Below are 22,237 nucleotides of genomic sequence, written 5' to 3'. Positions count from 1 at the left end.
TATAGTGAACAGTAATGTAATTATTGTTTGAACTCATTAAAATATGCATAAAACTTTCTGTTTTGAAGGAATGTACCATAAAAACCGTATAGTGAAAAAATATATATACATATGTATTTATTGGTCTTGTTTGTTATTAGTTCGAGAGTTCCGCGTTAATATAACTGTTAAAAATATTGTTTGCTATCAATCATATATCTGGTTATCAACAAAAGTTTACTATTAAAAATTATGCAAAGTAAACAGTTTTTTTTTGTTAAAAAGAAGTGTTTCTCTTAAAACCCATCAATCATTCATCCTTTTTTTTTTTGCCTCGTTTTCATTATTTCTCCTCCTACTTTTTAGCTAATCACTAAGAAGAATTATTACAAATAAAGGTGTTAACTAGATATTATCTCCTGGATTAATTTTATGTAAAATCAGACTTAACTAAGAGATCATAACACAGCTTTTTTCAACTTTAGGTTAAAAGGATTTAAATGGATCTAATATTGGAAGGTTTGAGGATGGGGTGGGGTTACACCATTGACCAGCAAACGTCATCTTAAAATAGATTCTAAATTGAAAATTAAAATTTTTCTTTTTTGCAAGATTGATGCAGTTGAATCAAATGAGCTTTGTGGTAAAGACTTTTTAGCTCTCTTTTCCTTTCTGGTTTCCATGGTTTGTCAAAATAAAATTTTGTTTAGTAACTATAAAGAATTCGAAAATCTTTCAGGCTAACTTTAACACTCTATTAGATTTGCTATTTACTTTTTTACTTAAACTTTAATATTCAGGGTTGTTGGGATTTAATACATAATGATAATTGCTTGGTTTATGAAGAGCAATTAACAATCTCGTTAAGGAGATTCAAATAGATCTCTTTAAAAAGGCCTAATAATTGAAATAGATTTATTCAAATAGACTTGTTTAAAACGTTCTGAATTCGCAGGATCAGCGGAGTTTTTGTTTCAATCATATTTAAATAATTTAAATTAGTTGACAAAATATATGAAATCTTTGCTGTATTTGTATTAATCTGCAGATTAGACTAAAATTTATTACATTGTAAGGAAAAACTTTTTTAAATATGGACTATTTTACTAAACTTAATCTCTTTATGGGATGTGGTTGGCTTAAAAACAAGTTATATATTTAGCTATGCAAAAGCTAATCTAACTACTAAACCTAAATTATTTAGAAGAGTACTTACAGGTTCAAACTTTTTAATTTGATATTCGACATTACAAGTTAAGTTTAACGGCTCTAATACGATAATACATTATTTTTTAAATATATTATTTAGGTTTGTTCCGAGGAAATTTTAGATAATTGAAATTTTATAACTTTGGTATATTTAAGCTATTTTTTTTTTTTTTTTTTTATTTTGATAAAAAAATATATAAATTCGTTGAGTTTGTTCTGCGTTAAGTTGGTGAATTGTTTTAGTTGTTAATTTTTCAGAAATAATTTTGATATTATCGAAATATTTTGTATGAGTTTTCGATTAACTGTACCTAACCGAAACACCGAAAAGTGGAAGCTTAATCAAAGTCACGAAAAGTCAAGAAATAGGAATTTCGATTAATTGATTTTGATCGAAACACGTTTTATTAAAAAAAAAGCTCTAATGACTTATATAAGAGATTTTCTTGAAAAAAAAAAACGGGTTTTGTTATAAATTTGTTTCTCCCTATTCAGTGTCTTATTTATGGCTTCACAGCCCTTGCATGTGCAATAGGGCTGCAAAGGTTAAAAAAAAGGTTGAAGGGGTCATGCTATAATATGATAGAAAATTTTAATCATTTTTTATGCTTTATATTTGTCTTATTGTGGCACATTCAAATTCATAATACTTGTTTGGCTGTTTCCTACTAAGTGGTTGTTAAGTCAATCAAAATCAAAGCTTGTGGTTTTTAAGTCAATCGCTTAAAAACCACTATAAAGCCGAGTACCATGGCAAGTAAATGATGTGTACAATGGTAATAAGTCACGTGCTTACTTCGTGTTAATGCTCAGTAAGCGCTTTGTTTGTTTTTGTTTTGTTAAACGGAAACAAAACAAAAATCGTGTAATTTCATCGGAGACGAGCGAAGACATTTTTTACTGACTTAGTTGGGAAAGAATACAAAAATTATATGCAATATAATTTTTTGTTCTTTTTTAGTTTTTGGAATAGTTTTTTTTCAAATTATATTAATTAACTTACATACTATTTATTTTATATTTTGGATAATTCCTAGTTAATTTAACCAGGCCCTGATGTATATTTCAGAACTGCTTGGTTTTTAGAATTCTGAGAGAAATTATTACAACTAAAAAAAAATCGGAAATTTTGCAACATGGTAAACAACTACGGAACAACTCCAAGTGGTTCAGTAGTTGTTTACCGTATTGCAAAAAATCATCGTAAAAAATAACTTTGTACTTTAAAACTTTATAAATAATTTCTCTGATTGGCTGAAAGTTGGTATCTGAGTATATTTCAGGTCGAGTAATCATTACAAATGGTTAAAATGTATGGGAAGAAATGAAAATCATACTTTTTTTAGATTTAATATCTAAAGTTAAATTTTACCCAGTCTTTCGTTAATGCTATAACAGAAAAAAATATTGTTTACAAGGACCCACCAGTCTTTTGCTGATGTTAGAAGATATAGCTACGTAATTGGTGTATGGATGCATAAACTTGATTTTAACATTATTTAAAGTTAATTTCTTCCACCGTTCCAATCCATTTAATTGAATCAAAATGACATAAAATGAAATCATTAAAATCTTTTTTTTTCCAAATTTTAAATGTAAAAATACCCAATTAATATTTGATCACTTAAAGGTCTTTGCAGAACAGCATTTACTATACTTTTTACAGTCTTTCCTATTTCATCGCATCTCGACTATCCATGATTTTTGGCAAAAATAGTCAACACTGCATCAATATTAAATATTTTGTTTAAAAGTTGACTAAATGAGAGAGGAGGGAAAATTACCAAAAGCTTTACACAACTTTACTTTGTAATAATCAATTATTGCTGACTGCGTGATTAATGAATGATCAATCAATGAATGTGATTAATCAATGCTGGCTGCGTAATTAATTCAGTTCTATCAGTAGTATACATTTGGTTAACAGAGACTTCCTTACCGTTAATGAAGTTAAATAGTTCTAAGTCCAGGAATGTTTAAAGCATCTACTCCTGGACAACTTTGGTATCTACGAATAATGCACTCATTGTTATTTACGTTACAAATAAGCTTTGAGATTAATTATTTATATGTTAACTCTCATTTCAATGCATTTGTTAACAAAATTGTGTTTTGGTATAAGGTACAGACACAAATTGAATGGGTTCCAGATTCCTGCTATAATATAACAATTAGGCTTTAGGCTACTAGGAAAAACCATTTTTTTCAGTTGGAAACTTTGCTTTGAACGCTCTGTATAACTCTATAAGGTTATCTAGTACAAGACGTTTTGGCGTAGGCTGGTTTTTGCTAATACTTATGTACTTATTATTTCGTGCACTTTACGTTGTAAACACGTTATCTTAATAAAAATCGACTACTTTTTTAATGTTTTTTTAGATTATTTTTCTTTTTTGGATTATGAAAGCGATAAAATGTCTTTCTTTTTTTCCAAGTCTGTTGCTGCACGAGTTTTTGATTCTATTAAGCCAAAGTGTTCAGCAGGATATATTCTGAACAAAGACTCTGGTGCCAGTGTTAACAGTTGAATTTAGGTACTTCTGTTTGAGTTTTTTGTTTTATATTTAAAAACAAGTAATAATAAGTTTTGTATTTAAGTAACTTTTTTCAATTCGTGGCATTTACTTTTATCACTTTTATCTTTCAAAGGCTGCGGCACTTATTGTTTCTGTTCTGTATCACTGACACTATACATGCGCAAAGTTTTATTCGTATGGTCTGTTTTTTCTAGTTTTTTTTTTGCAACAGATAGACGTTGGTGTTACGGAACGCTGCGAAATTTTATCAGAGATTGTTTACTAAAAAATCGATTTCGTTTTTACTTTTAGCGTTGCTTTTTTGAAATGTTTTAATTTCCTCTTCACCGTAGTTTTTACATAGTTTGTGTTTAAAAACAACATAAGTGTATTGTTTTTTGATTTTCTTGACCATTTCAATTGAAAATTATGTGACTACATAAAAGTAAACTGTAAAGTAATCGCATCTTTTTTATTTACAAAGTTAATATTATGTTAAAAAATATTCGATTCAACACTGACCTAATGGTAACCTTTATTTGCTTTTCCTTTATGCTCATCGTGTCTATAAAAATATTACAACATTTTTTATGTTTATTTTTTCAAAAAGTAACACTAAAACGCTTTTCATGATGATAGCATATTGTTGTAACTTTTGTGCATCGTAGCATTCCAGCCCTCCTAAAATATTTTTACATCTTGTTGTGGTCATAAATGTAAAAAACAAACTAAAAATGGCTTTTCTACACAAAACTAATTTATAACAAGTATCATTTAAAGATTTAACAAAATCTTATGAATCCATTTTTTAAAATTCTTTTTCCAAACTTGGTGAACGTATCTTTCAAAAACTTTACTTTGAAAAACTTTTAACTCTAGCTTACTTGTCACAACTGTTTTACAAGTCCTTCCTAGTGGATTCAATTTAATTACAGACTTATGACTTATGTTGTTTAATTTCAGTCATTAACTTTATCAAATTTATTTTTACAGAACATCTTTTTTTAATTTTATTAAGGTATTTGCAAAGAGACAGTCTTCATGTTAGCAATCAAACCACTTCGTAAGTTTTCTAAAAGAAAGGGGAGAATTACACTTTAAAATACAATTTTATATCTAAGTTATTTTCTTTTTTTTTTTTTTTTTTTTTTTTTTTGTAGATAAGAATAAGAATGATGATTATTACAAAGTGTTTTTGTCTGCTTATTAAGTCAAGATTAACTTTTATAGCATTAACGAAAGGGGCTGGGTAAAATTTAACTTTAGATGTTAAAATAAAAAATAGTATATTTCTTATTTCTTGCCTTAAAATTTAAGCAATTTTAATAGATTCCTCGACCTGAAATACACCCAGATACCAAATTTCAGCTAATTAGAGAAATTATTTATAAAGTTTTTGATGAAAGCGCAAAATTATTTTAAACAATATTTCTGGAGCCACTTGGAATTGGGTGTTCAAACTTTTAAATTGGTGTTATCGTGTTTGTTAGAATAAATAATGGCTATAAGGGGCCGCAACGCACTTTCTGCAGAGGAGCTGTACTGTCACAGAACACTGCATTGTCCCATAGTTATGTATTATTGCGCCCTACGATCATCAAAGGTCAAAGTTAGTATATTTCATAGTATTTTAAATCACGTTCGACTTTCTTCCATTAAAATACATGATTATTTGAATATTCTTTTCATGAAATACTTCTAAATTGCGAAATTCTGGTGCGGGTACTTCTGTCTTCCTGAAAGTCATGAGGTGTTAATTTTTTTTAGTAATAACTATCTAACAGCCTTAAATTATAAAACAATTAGCCTCAGGAAAATGTTATCTACTTCCGCTCTCCTCTTTCTTTTTTTCCCCTCTTGCATCTTATTGCCCCTTTAATTGTTTGTTTTCTTGTTATTAAACATAATGGCTGACATTCAACCACCTTTGGTTGTACATACACTTTTTTGCTTTTTTTAGAAGTGTAATAACGCGAAAGTTCTTTTTTTTTTTTTACAATTTTTTCTTAAAGCCAATTATTTATCGGTGGTTATATTAGAATCGCCTGAAGCTGGATTGGTTTTCTAAAATGCCTGTAAAACTGAAAAAAGAAAAAGAGAAAGAAAAGGTAAATAGTTAACTGATTTTACACGTAGCAATATGTTTTTATAACATATATTCTGAACTATCTAACCTAAATTACTAAATATATCAATTGAATTTATTTTAAAGCGAAAATAAATGGTAATATGTATTTTTGTTTATAATTTTATTTGCATTCTGGAAAAATTTCCCCCTGTGTTGCATTTGAGCGTGCTATACTTTTTAATTCTGAATTAAATGTTTCATTAGAAAATTCAAATTTTTTGATTGCTATACTTTAATACTACGTGGTGATTCTAATGCTTTGAATTGAATTATTTTACTATGATGCATTTTTGCAATTTCCTAAAATACGCCCTTTATTTCTAAATTTTAAATGAAAGATCTGCTTTTTATAAAAAGAAAATTATCGTTCATTTTTTCTATTTGATCAAAGTAAGGTACTCTAAGATTTATTCATAGAAAATGATATTTATTGCTGAAACAATATGTACTCTTAGTACAAAATGATATACTTTAGGGTTTAATGAAATGAAGACTGTTTTTTTTTGGCGATTTTCAATTTCTGAGAATTGTCAAGTGAGAAACAGCCTTCATTTCATTAAGCAAAAGCCATACCAAGAGTAAGTTATGGTAAGTCTGATTACTTTATTTATTATAGTATATTAAAAGGCTTGTGAATAAATAAACTGGCTCAGTTTCGTAAATGCTTTTAAATTTACAAACCACAATACTTTTTTAGAAGGGTTTAATATTACAAGACAGACATCTCTCATGCAGTATATCTCTCATACAGTACATCTCTCATACAGTACATCTCTCATACAGTATATCTCTCATACAGTACTTATTAGTATCTATAAGGTTTCACTTTTTTCTTTTTTCTTTTTCTTTTGAAATACCAAATGGATCTAAAAATCTGATGATAATATAAAATAAAAGTAATGTAAGAAGTATATTAAATTTATTTTTATATAAGTTTACGTAAGTATATAGTTACATTTTTTTATTATTTGCTTTTTATGATATAAATCTTACTATCCATATCATAAAATTGACTTAAAACTTTTATATATAGCACCTAATTTAGATATTGTTGACTTTCAGAGTTCAGAAAAAAAAGACAAAGGTAAAGCAGGAAATGAATTGGAAGATATTGTAAGTTTTAGAGTTATTATAAGTTTTATAAGGTATTAAATAAATCATAGTTTCACAAATTAATTTTTTAAAGATTTTTATCATAACCTTCAAAGCTTTTCAAAGTTTTGTTTTATGTATATATATATATATATATATATATATATATATATATATATATATATATATATATATATATATATATATATATATATATATATATATATATATATATATATATATATATATATATATATGCAATCAAAAAGCAGTTTCACAAATTGTTTTTTTTCAGCTAGTTTTTTAAGTCCTTCATGTAGAGGGCATGTAAAGTATATAAAAATGCACTTTAATTAGTTAGAACTAAGCATCAATAGTTTGAGTTATTTTTGGCTTGGTTTGTAACAAATAACCTGTTTTACTCAGGAAAAAAAACAATGGTACCATTTAGTTAGATTTTAAGTTTGGGTCTTCAGCTTTAAAAAATGTGAAATTGTTTTTAATGTAAGTTTCTCACACAAGTTCTAAATAAGGAATAAATATTTAGACATTGTTTGTATTCAAGATAGTGTGTGGTTTTATCACAAATACATCAAGATAAGTATTGTTTTGTGAAGAAAGGGAATACTTTCTCATAAAATATACATGGGTGGTTTTCAAATAATTTACAGCCCTATTTTTTTTGTAAATGAGTGGAGGGGGAGAGGCCTCTTTTATGTAAAAACTTTGTTAAGTTTTATTTTTCTTCCTTATAAACTGAGTTGTTAGAAGAGGAAAACCATTTTAATCCTTTTATTTATTTAATTATTTATTTTTTAAATATATCCAGTTCAACACTGTTTTAATAAGGTATTATTTCAAATTAGCTCTTACACAAGCTTTAAAATATTTGGCTAACTAATAATAAGCCATATGAAGAAAAATCTGTTCCTCAACTTACTGTAGGGTTACAGTTTCATAGCCAGAAGAAAAATCAGAATAAACACTGCTTGAATACATTATTTGAGTGATTAATTGGAGTATGAATACATTAATTGACTGATTAGTTGTGATAAATCAGAAAATTTGCTAGATTTTGTTTGTGTTAAATTGATTATAACCTAGTTTTTGTAAGAAACTTTTTCAATTAATTGATTTTCTTGAATAAATTTTCGAATTTATTATTTATCATAATTTGATTGAAAATTTAAATATTATTAGATATTGAATCGAATTATTTTAAATTTGGTTTAAAGACGAATTCTGCTGATCCTGCATAACTTTTACATAGCTTTTTGAATAGCTCTTTCCAATTAATCAAAATTTTTTACCTGAAAAGATTCCAAATGATATCATTTGTTTTTTGCTAACCAAGATTTTGACTCAGTTCATTTTACAATTTTACAATAAATTATTCATATATAGATAAATAAACAAGCTTCAAATAAAATAGGTTTAATTATAGTATTCATTTTGTTCGTAGAGAAAAATGCACATTGCAAAAAGTTTTAGGTAGTGTTGAAATTTAATGCTGATTCCAATTAATATATCTCCTTAACAACTAGATTCAAAAAATAAAAGCTTGAATCTTTAGCACAATGCATATGGAATTTTTTGTGTTTGGTTGCATTCACTGAGTAATTCTTCTGAGTTTTCTGTTTTTGAATTGAGTTTGAAATTTTGAATTGTGAATTTCAGTTTTTGAGTTGTGAGTTTGAGAATCCACTTTACATTTTTTTTTTCAGTTTCTCCTCTTTCAACAACTCAAATGTTCCTCCTATACATGTTTATTTGTTTATTTGTTGTTTTTTTTTCTTTCAAAAATAAAAAGTATTTGTTGTGACTATAATTTCTTTTTCTTAACTTTTATGCTTTGCGCCTTTAGGTCTGTTAAATGTTTTTTAAAAGATTTGTCATGAAATTCTGTAATGTGAACTTATAGATTCATTTAAAAACATTTTCAATTAATCCATTACTTTTTGTTTTTTACTTCTATGGTTTTAACTAGTTAAAACAGTACTCATCTAATAATTGTGATTGCTCTTAACAAAGAAATCTGTTAAATCGGTGTTAACTTTTGCGAATATGTTTTTAACTAAATTGTTCTTTTAAGCTTTTTTTTTTTTTTTTTTGTAACAATTGTTATGTAACTTTTTACAATTTAATTCTAATATTTGTATAGAAATCAAAACCAAATCTTCCACCACAAGTTCCTGTTGCAAAAAAAGCTGGAGCAGCATCTGTTTCACAGCTACTTAAGCGAGACAAGCGTCAGAGCTCTTCATCATTCAATATTAGTAAAAATAGAGAACTGCAAAAGTTGCCACTTATAAAAGGTGAATATTTTTTCATCATTAAGTTAAATTAGTTTCAAAATATACAACAAATAAGAAAACAAATAATTATTAGTTAAAGATGAATTGAAGTGTTTTGCTTCTATACAACTTTCTTTCTCAGATGCAAGTCAAGCTGAAAAAGAAAACCTGTTTATACAAAAGCTTCAGCAGTGCTGTGTTTTATTTGATTTTGTGATTGATCCATTATCAGACCTCAAATGGAAAGAAGTCAAGCGTGCTGCACTTAATGAGATTGTAGACTATCTTACCCATAATAAAAATGTTATTACTGAGTTGGTTTACCCAGAAGCATGCAATATGGTAAAACTTGTTTCAATGCAATTTTTGCGTGTTTATGCAATAAGTGCAGTGGGTATTTTAAATTGAAAGGAGTCTGCAAAAAAAAAAAAAAAAAAAAATTCCCATCATAAGCTCTTATAATATTCTAAATTTTAAAATATATTTAGTTTTCTGTTAATGTGTTTCGTGCTCTACCTCCTTCTATGAATCCTGCTGGAGCAGAATTTGATCCTGAAGAAGATGAACCAACTTTAGAAGCTGCCTGGCCTCACTTGCAGGTACAATATTGTTTTAGTTTTTTTAAAATTATGAAAAGTTTTGTTCATTTCTTAAGATATATTTATGTAATATTTTTTAGATTGTTTATGAGTTTTTTCTACGGTTTCTGGAATCTACAGATTTTCAACCAAATATTGCAAAAAAGTATATAGATCAACGGTTTCTTATTAATGTAAGTTTGTTTAAAAATTTAGGTCTGGTAGCCAGGATATATAAAAAAAATACTATTTTTACAGTGCAGGTTGTGTAATTTTACATAATTTACATTGTAAAAATAGTATGTACATATTAGCTTGCCAAAGTTAACAATTTCTCTTTTTGGATTAGTTTACTTATGGTACTATGTGGATGGTTATGAATCTGTCCTTCAAACAAATATATTTTAATGAAATATCTGACTTTTACCATCCATCTGTCTTAATGCAGTCAGGTTATTTAAGCTAACATGTATCTGTCTTTTTCTCTATCAAGAAATAGATAACCATCTTTGAGAAAATTACCTTTATGATGATCAATCAAGCTCTTTTCCTTCTAACTGGTTTAACTGGTTTTAAGCTGTGACAGATGATTAGGTTTATGTAAGTAATATACCTCAAATTGGCAATTTTACAAGAGTTCTTTTGACTGTCAATAGATAATCTGATTGGCAGAAATGTAAAGCATATTTTGATTGATAACCTTGAGGGCAAGCAAATAAAATGACTATGTTGTCCAGAGTGAAAATAGTCACTTAAGACATTTACATTTTGTAAATCTAGCTGTATTTGTACAAGTTTACAATCAGTATTGTACACAGATTTAGTATTAAGTGTCCTGGTTTCAATATTTTCCTTATTGATGGTTGTTATTTTATTAGGGACAATAGATTAACTGTTTTAAAATTAACATCTGGTGCTAATGATGAGGGTGTTTTTTTATAAGAAACAGTAACCAGTGTTATGGTAACAGAAGAAATAGATAACAAATAAATGTTGTTTACATGATGTTGATATGTTTTTGTTTTACTTCAAAGTTAAAATGAAATTACTAAAATTCTAGTACCTAAATAATGATAAATAAATACCATATTTATAGGTGTATAAGCTGTGACTTTAAGCTGTTTAGAATGGGCCAAAAAATACTCTTCAAAAGTGTAAGAAGACAAAAATATTGGTCAATAGAAAATGCACCTCAGCAATAAAACATTAAACTACACTTTTCAGTTAACAAAAAAAGGTTTATCTATACCCTGGTATATATGGCAACAAAATAAATAAAATTAAAGTGAAATTCAATCCACTTTGTAATAAAAAGTTTAGCAAATTAGAAATAAAAATATTTTTGAATTTTTAGATATTGAATTTATTTGACAGTGAAGACCCTCGTGAGCGTGACTTTTTAAAAACAATTCTTCATCGGATATATGGAAAATTTCTTAACTTGAGGGCTTATATTAGAAGACAAGTGAACAATTTATTTTATAGGTTAGTTTTTTATTTAAATGCCAAGTTATTGATGCATGGAAGAGCTTATTTACAATAACACTCTATACAAAAAAATTCAAGAAATTTTGTTGAAACTTTTATTGATCTGCATTTTAAAAGAATATTCAAAGTTTTTAATTTTTAATTTGTTTGTCTGCTTGTTTATACAAACAGATTTATATATGAAACTGAGCACCATAATGGGGTAGCAGAGTTGTTAGAAGTTTTAGGAAGGTAACTGTCTTACTTTTTACTTTCCGACATTTTGTAAATCCTTTTAAAGCCATAAAGTTATGAATCTTAAAGAAGTTCTATAACACTCCTATATAATTCCAAATTGGGATTATATAGGAGTGTTATAGAACTTCTTTAAGATTCATAACTAGTATTCATATAGTCTTGTAAAACATAATTTTTTGTCATAAAAAACAGCTTAATAATTTTAGCCTCAATAAGTTTTGAAAGGGTTCATTTCAAATAATTTATTAAAAAATTATCTAATAATACCATATTTTTCATTTCAAGTGCACTTTTCTAAATGTATTTTTAACACTATCTTATGTTTTTCTTTTTATCTTTTCGTTTTATATTTTCTTGTTCTGTAAAAGCATTGTAGTAGTTACTTACAATGATTATTTCACTTATAGCATCATCAATGGCTTTGCTCTTCCTCTTAAAGAAGAACACAAAATGTTTTTACTCAAAGTTCTTCTTCCACTGCATAAAGCAAAAGCTTTAAGCATGCATCATCCCCAGTTAGCATATTGTGTTGTTCAGTTTTTAGAGAAAGATCCCACTTTGACTGAGCCTGTAAGTATGAACACTTTTAAATAAATTTTATGTCTATTTAGAGAGTTAGATGAATTTAACAAAAATGAATGAATTCTATTCTTAAATAGTTATTAATATTATTTAGTGCATCATGGGATTACTTAAATTTTGGCCAAAAGTTCATAGTACAAAAGAGGTTAATAAATTGCTATATATTTACTAAAAAATGGTTTTTACAGACATTCTAGGTCCTTATTTTTATCATCATTCACTTGATTTTTCAAGTTAAAGAAATATTAAAAAATTGTCAATATAAAACAGTTATAAACAGCATTTTAACAGTTTAACATTGTTTATATATTTAGCTGGGTTTTTTTAGGTTATGTTTTTAAATGAGTTAGAAGAGATTTTAGATGTCATTGAGCCCAATGAGTTTGTGAAGATTGTTGAACCCTTATTTAAGAAGTTGGGTCAGTGTGTTTCTAGTCAACACTTCCAGGTATAACATTGGCAACAAGTACATTTTTAAATGTGATATACTTTGTAAAAAGAGATTTTTTTTAAGCAAAATGCCAATCTAATTCTGTTGACAAATGTAATCTATAAGTATGTATGTGTCCCTGTGTATAAATATAATCTTATAAGCAAAGTTCTTAACTACTTTGGAGTTTATATATTTTTGAATAAAACAGATTTTGTGCTAATATTTTAGTAATTTAAATCATTTGATTGGCTATCTTGCTAATTTAGATTTCAGTAAAAAGGGGAATTGATATCAAATGCTGTCCAAACATAAAGTGAAAAGATATTAAAAAATAACTTTTATCTGTAAAACATTTGTAAAGTATTTGATTTGCAGTACAAGTTACTTGATTTGTATGAATTACCCCCAAAAATGCAACTACGATAAAATAAAAAACAAGATCTTCTTATAAATCTTGTTATATGTTTTATATATTTAATATGTTCACTTAGATAATTTTTTGCTGTTATTTATTCTACATATAGGTTGCTGAGCGAGCATTATATTATTGGAATAATGAATATATAATGAGTCTGGTCAGCGATAATGCTGTCAAAGTTATTCCTATAATTTTTCCATACCTTTATAGAAATTCCAAAACACATTGGAACAAGTATGTAGTCATGTTTCTTTTATAGTTAAATGTTTAACACACTAAAAAAGATCTTAGAAAATGTATTTCCTATTTTTTCTAATAGAATCACTCGAAGTCTCTGCAGAACAAATGTTACGGGTTTTTTTTTTTTTGTTTTAGAACTATTCATGGTTTAATTTACAATGCATTGAAGCTGTTGATGGAGATGAATCAAAAGTTATTTGACCAATGTGCACAACAACATAGTTTTCAAGTAGAAAGGTTAACTTTTTTGATTTTTTATATTTTTGTTATTGTTGTGTTTAACTTAGTATCATTTTACTTGATACTTAACAAAAATGATCACAAGATCCAGAGGAAGCATTATTCTTCTATGGTTTTATGCAGGCTCATACTTTGATTTTCACAATACTGTAAATTTTATAGCTTTTTAGTTGGTGTTGAATATGTTTTATGAGACTAGCATGCTTTGATGTTATGCATGCATAATGTAAATGTGTAAAAACTGTAGTTTTCTATAACATTTTTTAAGTCTTTTTTTCTCTTGTAACATTTAAGTCACTTGTTTTTTTTTTTTTTGTTTTTTTTGACCAAACACATGAAAGAAACAGGATGTGTTTTAAAAGTTAATTAAATATGAAAAGATTAATAATTTGTTTGTTAGAAGATGTGTTGATATATTGTTGTTGTGTTTGATACTATTTACTCATTGAATGATATTTTTTTTATTTATTTAGTGAAGAAAGAAAGTTAAAAGAAAGAGAACTTGCATGGCAAAAAATATTTGATCTAGCCATTCAAAATCCAATTGTATGGTTTTCTTATTTTAATGCTTATTTCTATTTACATTCTTGCATCCTTTTAAACAATGTGGTATAACTTTTTGTATATTTGTATAATAAAAAGTATTACTTATTGGGACTAAATAGTTTTTAAAAAGAATCGATAAACATGATCATTATTTTTCTCAACAAAAAATAGTTTTCTTTACCTAAAGAAAACATTCTGTGATGGAAAAATTCCATTGTTCAGATTTTTCTTTACTGATATGAAAATAGAATGATGTTAAAGTTTGATATTTGTTGAAATTACTAGTTTTCTAAAAAACTCAAATATATGAATGTGTCATTTTAATCTTAGAGTTCCAAACACTTGAAGATTGACTTTGAGATTTTACAAGACTTACCAACTGTGGCTCGCCATCTAGAAAATATACAACGAGAGAGACTCAAGGAAAACATAGACATTGATTTATTGCATCAAGAGGTTTGTATGTAATAAAAATATTTTTTTAGCTTTTTTTTTTTATTACTAAAGTTTAAAGATAAAAATAAACCACTAAATAATTTATAAACCACTTTTTAAGGAGGCCTTTATTTGAAATTCATTTCAATATGATTGACATCGTTTGTATCCAACTATATACTTTAAAATTAGTTTTTATTTCCTCAATCAAAGATTTTTCAACATGCTGTTGCTCCACTTATTCTGCTATTTATCTTCTTAACAACACTTATATCAATATAAAAATACTTGTTCTCTCATTAATGTTAATTTTTATTTTTCCTAATATTTAAGGTTGAACATTCAGCATATACAAATAACAAAATTACTCCGAGTGAAATGGTTCTTCGTAGAAAATCTGAACTTCTAACTAACCCTTTGACAATACAAGCACTAGAGAGACATAAGCATCCAGACGGACAACTTTCTAGCCAAACAGAGTCTCCATAGTATTCACTTATTATTATTTAGCAGATTTATTGGTGATTTACGTAACCAATTATAAGAAAATCAGCAGTGAAAGTGTTTTTACTGTATAATTTATTTATTTAATTTTTTAAGTATATTTTTTATGTATTCACACAAATTTCAGCTATTTATCCTCAGACGACATATACTGCCATTTATCGTTTTGAGTTTTCAGAGTTTTTCATGTTCGAAACATTTTTAAAAATCTTTATTGAAATTCTTTGTGACTAGATTCAAGTTGTCTCCTTTTATAGCGTCCCACCTTTTTTTATGCATTAGGAGTTTGGTTCTTTTTAATTTTTAAGCTTTGAATTCACAGGTTTTTGTTCAGTTTCTAGTTTTCATTTTAGTTTACTAACATATTTTTTAAAAAAAAAAGTATTTTTGAAAAATTAGCAGTTGTAACTTAAATTTTTTTGACTCTGATTTTAGAATTTAAATGTGTACTTTGAGATTTGAACAAATTTATTGGTTTTGGTAGTAAATTTCGCATGGATGATAATATAAATTCTGAAGCTTTATTTATCTAAGTTATCTAGCAAACGAAAAGCTGTATAACGAAGCAATATTAATGAAGGTGTAGGTCAAAGGAATTTTTAGTGCACATTAAGAGATTTTCTCCGATTTACAAGATATGAATCTCTATATTTAAATCTTACCTTTTGGTTAAAAAAGTAGAAGAAAATATTTGATAATATCTTCTTGGTTAAAAAAAATAGAAGAAAATATTTGATAATATCTTCTTTGTTTACATTCTTTATGAAAATGCTTTTTTTATCTTGTAAAAAAATGCAATGTTTTTATAATAATTTATGTGTTTATTTGTATTATTTGTATATATTTTGAGTGACCAATCTGTATATACAATCACTTCAAAAATGTGTCTGTATTGAGTCTTTATCTTATAAAAAGCATCACAAACATTTGACTTCACTGTTTGTAAAGTGTAACTTGAATATTTTAATGAATGTGACAACTACTGATGAGTTGAAAAGTTCTGAAAGATTCTCAAGGTTAAAATATTTAATAAACTTAAACTGCTATATTTTAAAACTGTCGATGTGCTATGTGATAAACATTTGCTCATTTTAAAGATTTTTCCCGATTGGTGTAATTTAAGCAATGAACTTTATCATAAGAGATTTGTTTACTGCCTAATAAATAGCAACTGCTTTTTTTTTTTGAAAGAAGATCAGCTTTAAATGACTACTGGAAAATTCTCTATTTAAGTATAATTTCATAAGAGTTTTACTTGGATAAAGAATACAACATCTTGTTTATGTATCATTTGTATTACATCTTGATTTTAGAGATTTTTTAGTTGAGGAACATATTCAAAAGTTTAGATTATATAAACAAATCAAGTACTGAGATATGGCACATAAAAGATATGTTTCCATTCTCATTGATATCGAAGGAACAACAACTCCAATATCGTTTGTTAAAGATGTCCTATTTCCATATGTGCGAGAAAATTTGCACCAGTACCTTGAAAGAGAGTTTTTCAGCAAAGAATGTCAACAGGTATTAGGCGATTTATCAAAACTTGCCTTAGCAGACAGTACGGGAACAGCCCCAACAATCAGTCTTGAAGGGGCTAAAGAAAATGTTATCAAAGAGACTCTGGACAATGTATTTTGGCAAATGTCTTCTGATAAGAAAACAACCCCACTCAAAGAACTGCAAGGTCAAGTTTGGAGAAGTGGCTACGAAAGTAAGCAGCTGTTAGGGAAAGTATACTCTGATGTAGTTCCTGCATTAAAACTATGGACAAGCAACGGTATAAACTTGTACGTTTACTCTTCCGGCAGTGTAGATGCGCAAAAGTTGATATTTGGATATTCTGATCAGGGTGATTTGCTGGAGTTCTTCAAAGGTCATTTTGATACCAACATTGGATCCAAAATTGAGCCGAAATCCTACATAAGAATCGCCGACGAGATAAGAACAGCTGTTGACGATATACTCTTTTTGACAGATAATGTGAAAGAAGCGAGAGCTGCAAAATCAGCCGGGATCGATTCTGTTCTTTTAGTTAGGCCTGGAAATGAGGCTTTGCCTGAAAAAATTGAATTAGAATTTGAATGTGTAAATTCATTTAATGAAATTTCTGTTTTTAAAAGAGAAGTTCCGATTAAAGTTTAAAGAAGCTGTATATGTTTGTTTTAGAAATCATTATGCTTACGATGTTTTTGTACGTTGACAATTAGCATCATTTAAATTTTTTTCTTTTTTTTAATAAAATTTTAAATAAATCCTTTTTGTCAATTAAAGTTGTTTTTTTAGGTGAAAGAAGATTTTCATTAAATTAAACTTCTTGTAGTGCTATCTTAATAGTACAGGAATAGTTGTTTTTGTCATTATCATGTTTAAATGTATTTATTATATATTAATATAAATTAGTTTTTCTCTTATAGCTATTAAAAAAAAAATTAAAATGTCATTCTTTACATTTGATAAAAGAGTTGCTTGTAATAAAAGTCTTTACTATGAAGTTGTTTCTTTTAAGACCAATCGTAAAGCTTGTTAAAAGTAAAGTAATGTGATACATAAACTTTTTCTGTCAAAATGTAAATATTAAAATGTTGGAAAAGTGTGAAGATAGATAAATGCATAATGAACTATCAAAACCATCCAAATAGAAAAAACTCAAAGTATACGAATACTTGAGAAGATCAGGTCACAAAATACAGAGTTTTTGCGTTAAAATAACCCCACCCCCACCCCCAGTTTCTCCCTGTTATTATGTTACTCCATGTCTTATAGTTTTCACGCCTTACATTCAGGTATGTACCTTATGACTACTAGCAATCATCTCTCCAAAAATCAAATATGTAAAAAGTTTAAAACAAGAAATAAACTTTTACAATAACTCTTTAATCAAGTTAAAACAATTAATGGTTATTTGAGAATTTTGGAAATTTGAGAATTGTGTGCAACTCTTCAATCTTTCTAGTTTTCTGGGATATCCAGAATTTCAATATTAGACAAAATCCAATATTAATACTATTATTATTTTATATTCGAATTCTATAAAAAAATTTCCCCCAATTCCTCCTCAGCTGCTTTGTTTAAAGTATCATTATAAAAAAGTTCTTTTTTTTTTTTTATTTTATTTGCAAACCAACTTACATACTTCTGTTAAGTAAATAAGTAACGGTAAAAAGATTATAATATAATTATAATACTATAAATCATAATTCTACCCCTAGGGTATCAGTAATTTTACCCCTAGGGTACCATAGTAATCGATTTTTTACCCTTTTTTACTCCGTTTTTCTCTTCTTAATGCTGCCGAAGAGATTAATATTAAGCTTATTTGTTTTTAAAGACTTTTTTGCTAAATATCTAACAGGACTTAATATTAATGACTCTTACATGACCTACTAAATTTTTATTATCGGTTCCACTGAGGCTAGAGTGTTCCTTTTTTTTGGAGAGATATTTTTGAGTGTTTAACATTTCATAACCAGCTGGTTTCAATTGTTGGTTTTTAAGTTGGGACCTTAATCCTTTTTACCCCAAATTGGTATCCTAAGATCATACTTTCATGTTCGTTTTTTGACTTCGTATAAATGAATTTTTTAGAAAATCTCTAAGCCGTTTTAACGAAGGATTGCTACTGATGACGAGAAATGGGTCTTGTACAACACCAACAAGCGCACCAAACAATGGCTTTCTCCAAATCAACGAGCTATACCCACTCCTAAACCGTCCCTTACTTTAAAGAAAGTTTTATTGTGCGTTTAGTGGGACTATGGAGGTATAATCCATTTTGAACTATCGAAACCGGGAGAAACAATTTCGGCCGAATTGTATTGCCAACAATTGGATAGGTTGCGCAACCAATTGTTGGTAAAACAACCAGGTCTGGTCAATTGAAAAGGAGTAATATTGCTACATAATAATGCTCGCCTGCACACACGCATCAAAATTAACCTGAGAAAAAATAAGGCAGCTGAACTGGGAGGTTTTACCACATCCTCCATATTCTGTAGACATAGCACCACCCAATTTTCATTTATTCTGTTCCATGGAACATTACCTGAAGAATAAAAATTTCAAAAACGTTGATGATGTTCGAACTCACCTAGAAGAATATTCTTCTTCAAAAGAAATTAAATTTTATGAACGGGGAATTGAAACTCTACCAACAAGATGGCAAAAGGTCATTGATAACGATGGATATTATATAACTGATTAAAAATAAAATTAAATATAATTAAGTACTTTTTTTTGTTGTTGCCACTTAAATAATTGATTACTTATGGGTATCCCTAATATATTGCTTTTTTTTTCTTTTCATTTTGTATTGTTTCTGAGTTGAATAGTGTTATTGCCAAAATATTTTCGGTTTAATATGCCATTTAGTTTGGTTTGTTATATTTGTAAGAGGTGCGCATACACAGATGCTTTGTTCTTAAAATTGAGTTCTGCAACGAATTTGTATAAAATATGACAGGTTTTCAGATTTTGATTTTTCTGTAGATTTTACGTTGATAGGAAAACCATTTAAAAAAAATTCCTTTTTTAAAAGTATTTTGTTTGGAAAATGTCAAGTTAAAAATGTAGTGAATTTTTGTAAATAATAATAATGATTATTATTGTGTGGTTTTTTGCTGATTAGCTACAATTGTTATTATAAGGAATTTTAATGGTTAATTACAGTAATATATACTTATTAAAATTTACTTCTTTTTAATTTCAGTCAAAGCGTTGCATACTTTTCCATCGATTAATGGGGTCAATGGGAATGAACTTTTTCATCGATCAAAAAAAGGTCGTGTTTAACAGTAATTTGAGATTTGCTCGCTCTAAAAGATGTTAATAAGTTAAGACACTTATTTTAAACCTTTGTCAACTTCTGTTGTAGTAAACTCATTTTTTTCCCTTTGAATGAATAAACTTAAATAGTTGGCATAGTTACAGTGTGGATGATAAGTGTGGATAAAGGTCGCGGATTTTGCCAAATAATATTTTAGCCGTCGTTCAATCTTAATGAAATAAATAAAAATACAAACAGAAAGTCGTCAGTAGCATGGGAGTTTGCAAATATCTGTTTACATACAGTGATCACATCCCCATTTGCTACGTTATTTGAATAACGCAGGAAAGGGGGCATTTTTAAAGAACTTTGCAGGCGCTTCAACTACATATTCAGTAGTTTTATTCAGTATGCCTCAATGATAATTTCATCTGAAAGATAAACCTAATCGACCAATTTAAATTCTAGATCTGTGCAATCTCACCAATATTTATTTTCATTTAAAAAACGCTCCATCGTTTTTATGGGCTGCAGAATCTCTAAATCCCGAGTCACATCAACAACATGGAATTTTTGCAAAGTAAAATCAAATAAAACGAGAATATTTTTCTTTTTGCTCATGTTTACACCATTCTTCAAACAGCTCCATTTTTGAAAGGGAGCACACAATTACACAAAAACTGTGGATCGACGTGGTAATAAATTATAATAAATTATATGCGATTGTACAACTAAAAAAAGATATTACAATTTTAACGTAGTTTTTTTGAAAACATTTTCTAACATACATTGTTACTCTTTTGAATAAAATAATTAATGAAATTAAAAAGTACTTAACCTTTAAAGTAAAATCCTTCACAGCAACAATTTTTTTCTTAAAACTTTGTTAACTCGTATTGAAAACGCTGTAAGATGTCCACTAAAGTTTTTTTCATAAATGAAATTTCATTTTAACATCACTTTAACTGGTTATAACTCCAGCTCTGGAATGTCATAATTAATACCTCAAGTTGTTACCAATGAGGTATTGTAAATTAACAAAGAATTTAAATACAGTTTTTTTTTTAAATTTATAAGTTTGGTGATTAATTAAATGTATAGTTAAATTTATATTAAAGGAATCAAAGAATATTTTAATGATAACTTGTCACAGTGACGAATTGATCCTCCTATATACTTTTGCAGCCTGAGGCCCAGGCCGCACTTATTTATTTATAACATATATTTGTAATATATATTTATAATACATATTTATAATACGTTCAACTATCCATAAATACAAATTTTAAAATCTCTCGGACGTCCACTTAGAGACACTTTGATTATATTCAGTCACAAGATAAAATGTTCGATGGTCTACTGAATGAAAATCGTAGTAGGGTTATTTACATTTTAATTATATTAAAAAAGAATAGCTAGTCTTGTTTTCAATTTTTTTCTAAAGATACTTGCTAGTCTACAATTTCAATTTTATTGTAGTTTAAAATGCTGTTAACCAATCTTTGAGCATACTATGGATGTCTGATTGACTGTTGAGCAATCTTTGTGTATACTCTGGGTGTTATCTAGTGATGATGAAAATCCTGATACACTGCTTCAACTTGGTGACGAAAGAAGGTCTTTAGGAGTTACACTTCAATTTAGCTTTGCAAAACGTTTGCATGATTATTTGCAAGATTGCAAGATGTTTTGAAATGATTGATCTTCTCTGAGACATAATCTTCAAGATTAGAGCCTAAACATGCACTCATCAATCGCTGATGAGTGCATTTTAGGCTCATCATTAGTTGAATTTTCTCAGGGTTTCAATGAACCCATTCAGTTAGCTGTTGCAGAGTATCCATATTGTTAATTAATTTTGGATACTCACTCCCTTCAAACTGTCCACCTTGGTAGAAACTCTACTAAATATTCAAAGGTGCTAGCAATTAACCAGCATTTGCCCTATTACTTTTCAGGATCTGGAACAAAGTTGTCATCAGCTCAGTAATGATGCCATATGTATGACATTGTCAGACAGATAAGCTTTAGTTAGCACACTTCCAGACTTCACGAAAACTTGCTAACTAGCTTTAACAGAGCCTAATATTTTCAAGACCCCAGGTTTTCAAGATATTGTAAATCAATGATGCACCATATGCAAGGATAGGTGCTTGATTATGCCTGGAGACCAAGCAAAATGTTTGTCATTCTCAAATTACTAAAATGATTGTCTTGACACCGTTAGCCCCAACGAGGAACCAGATTTGCTGAACTTTTACGTAAGTCTAAGGTAGATTCCCTGCCACAGCAACTACTAGTTGACTTTTGACACTTGTGTTTTTGGCTATTCTTTGAGTCACAAGTCGCTTCTGAGGGTATTTCCCTAAATCTTCAGTAATAAGGTTTCTGTCAACGACCTCAAGACAAAACTTTAAAATGTTTTCCACCAAGCTTCACAATACTTAAATGAAACATTCCTAAATTGTAAAACTCTCTTTAAAAAATCTGCCCAATTTTTGTCATCATTTTTTTGGTTGATCAATCGGGCTCTTCTTATTCATTTATAAT

General features: G+C 27.9%; 2 protein-coding genes across 2 annotated transcripts; both read left to right on the top strand.

Moving 5' to 3' along the window:
* The first annotated feature begins 5,581 nt into the window (after positions 1 to 5,581).
* Positions 5,582 to 15,801, top strand: LOC145183280 (serine/threonine-protein phosphatase 2A 56 kDa regulatory subunit gamma isoform-like). Its single transcript, XM_090086537.1, has 16 exons — positions 5,582 to 5,812; positions 6,895 to 6,945; positions 9,086 to 9,239; positions 9,361 to 9,560; positions 9,707 to 9,817; positions 9,898 to 9,990; positions 11,151 to 11,281; positions 11,456 to 11,515; positions 11,929 to 12,091; positions 12,198 to 12,248; positions 12,432 to 12,551; positions 13,061 to 13,188; positions 13,330 to 13,431; positions 13,908 to 13,980; positions 14,311 to 14,436; positions 14,749 to 15,801. Exons 1-16 carry the CDS (start codon positions 5,774 to 5,776, stop codon positions 14,902 to 14,904), a joined length of 1,758 nt encoding a protein of 585 aa, XP_089942663.1. The 5' UTR covers positions 5,582 to 5,773; the 3' UTR covers positions 14,905 to 15,801.
* A 392-nt stretch (positions 15,802 to 16,193) lies between these two features.
* Positions 16,194 to 17,155, top strand: LOC145183279 (enolase-phosphatase E1-like). Its single transcript, XM_080058612.2, has one exon. It carries the CDS (start codon positions 16,297 to 16,299, stop codon positions 17,065 to 17,067), a length of 771 nt encoding a protein of 256 aa, XP_079914738.2. The 5' UTR covers positions 16,194 to 16,296; the 3' UTR covers positions 17,068 to 17,155.
* Positions 17,156 to 22,237: the final 5,082 nt, after the last annotated feature.

Source organism: Hydra viridissima, unplaced genomic scaffold, assembly GCF_058129835.1.
Source record: "Hydra viridissima isolate aposymbiotic clone 2 unplaced genomic scaffold, HvirCarnegie_v1 scaffold_4, whole genome shotgun sequence".
Taxonomy (NCBI): Eukaryota; Metazoa; Cnidaria; class Hydrozoa; order Anthoathecata; family Hydridae; genus Hydra; species Hydra viridissima.
Note: the sequence above shows the minus strand (reverse complement) of the source record. Positions and strands in the feature narration are given on the sequence as shown.

Bases quoted from the DNA above. Each gene is read 5' to 3' on its own strand.
- LOC145183280 (XM_090086537.1), top strand. From the start codon at position 5,774: ATGCCTGTAAAACTGAAAAAAGAAAAAGAGAAAGAAAAG. The intron at 9,991-11,150 runs GTAAGTTTGTTT...TTGAATTTTTAG, and splicing joins ATCAACGGTTTCTTATTAAT to ATATTGAATTTATTTGACAG. The intron at 11,516-11,928 runs GTAACTGTCTTA...TTTCACTTATAG, and splicing joins TTGTTAGAAGTTTTAGGAAG to CATCATCAATGGCTTTGCTC.
- LOC145183279 (XM_080058612.2), top strand. From the start codon at position 16,297: ATGGCACATAAAAGATATGTTTCCATTCTCATTGATATCGAAGGAACA.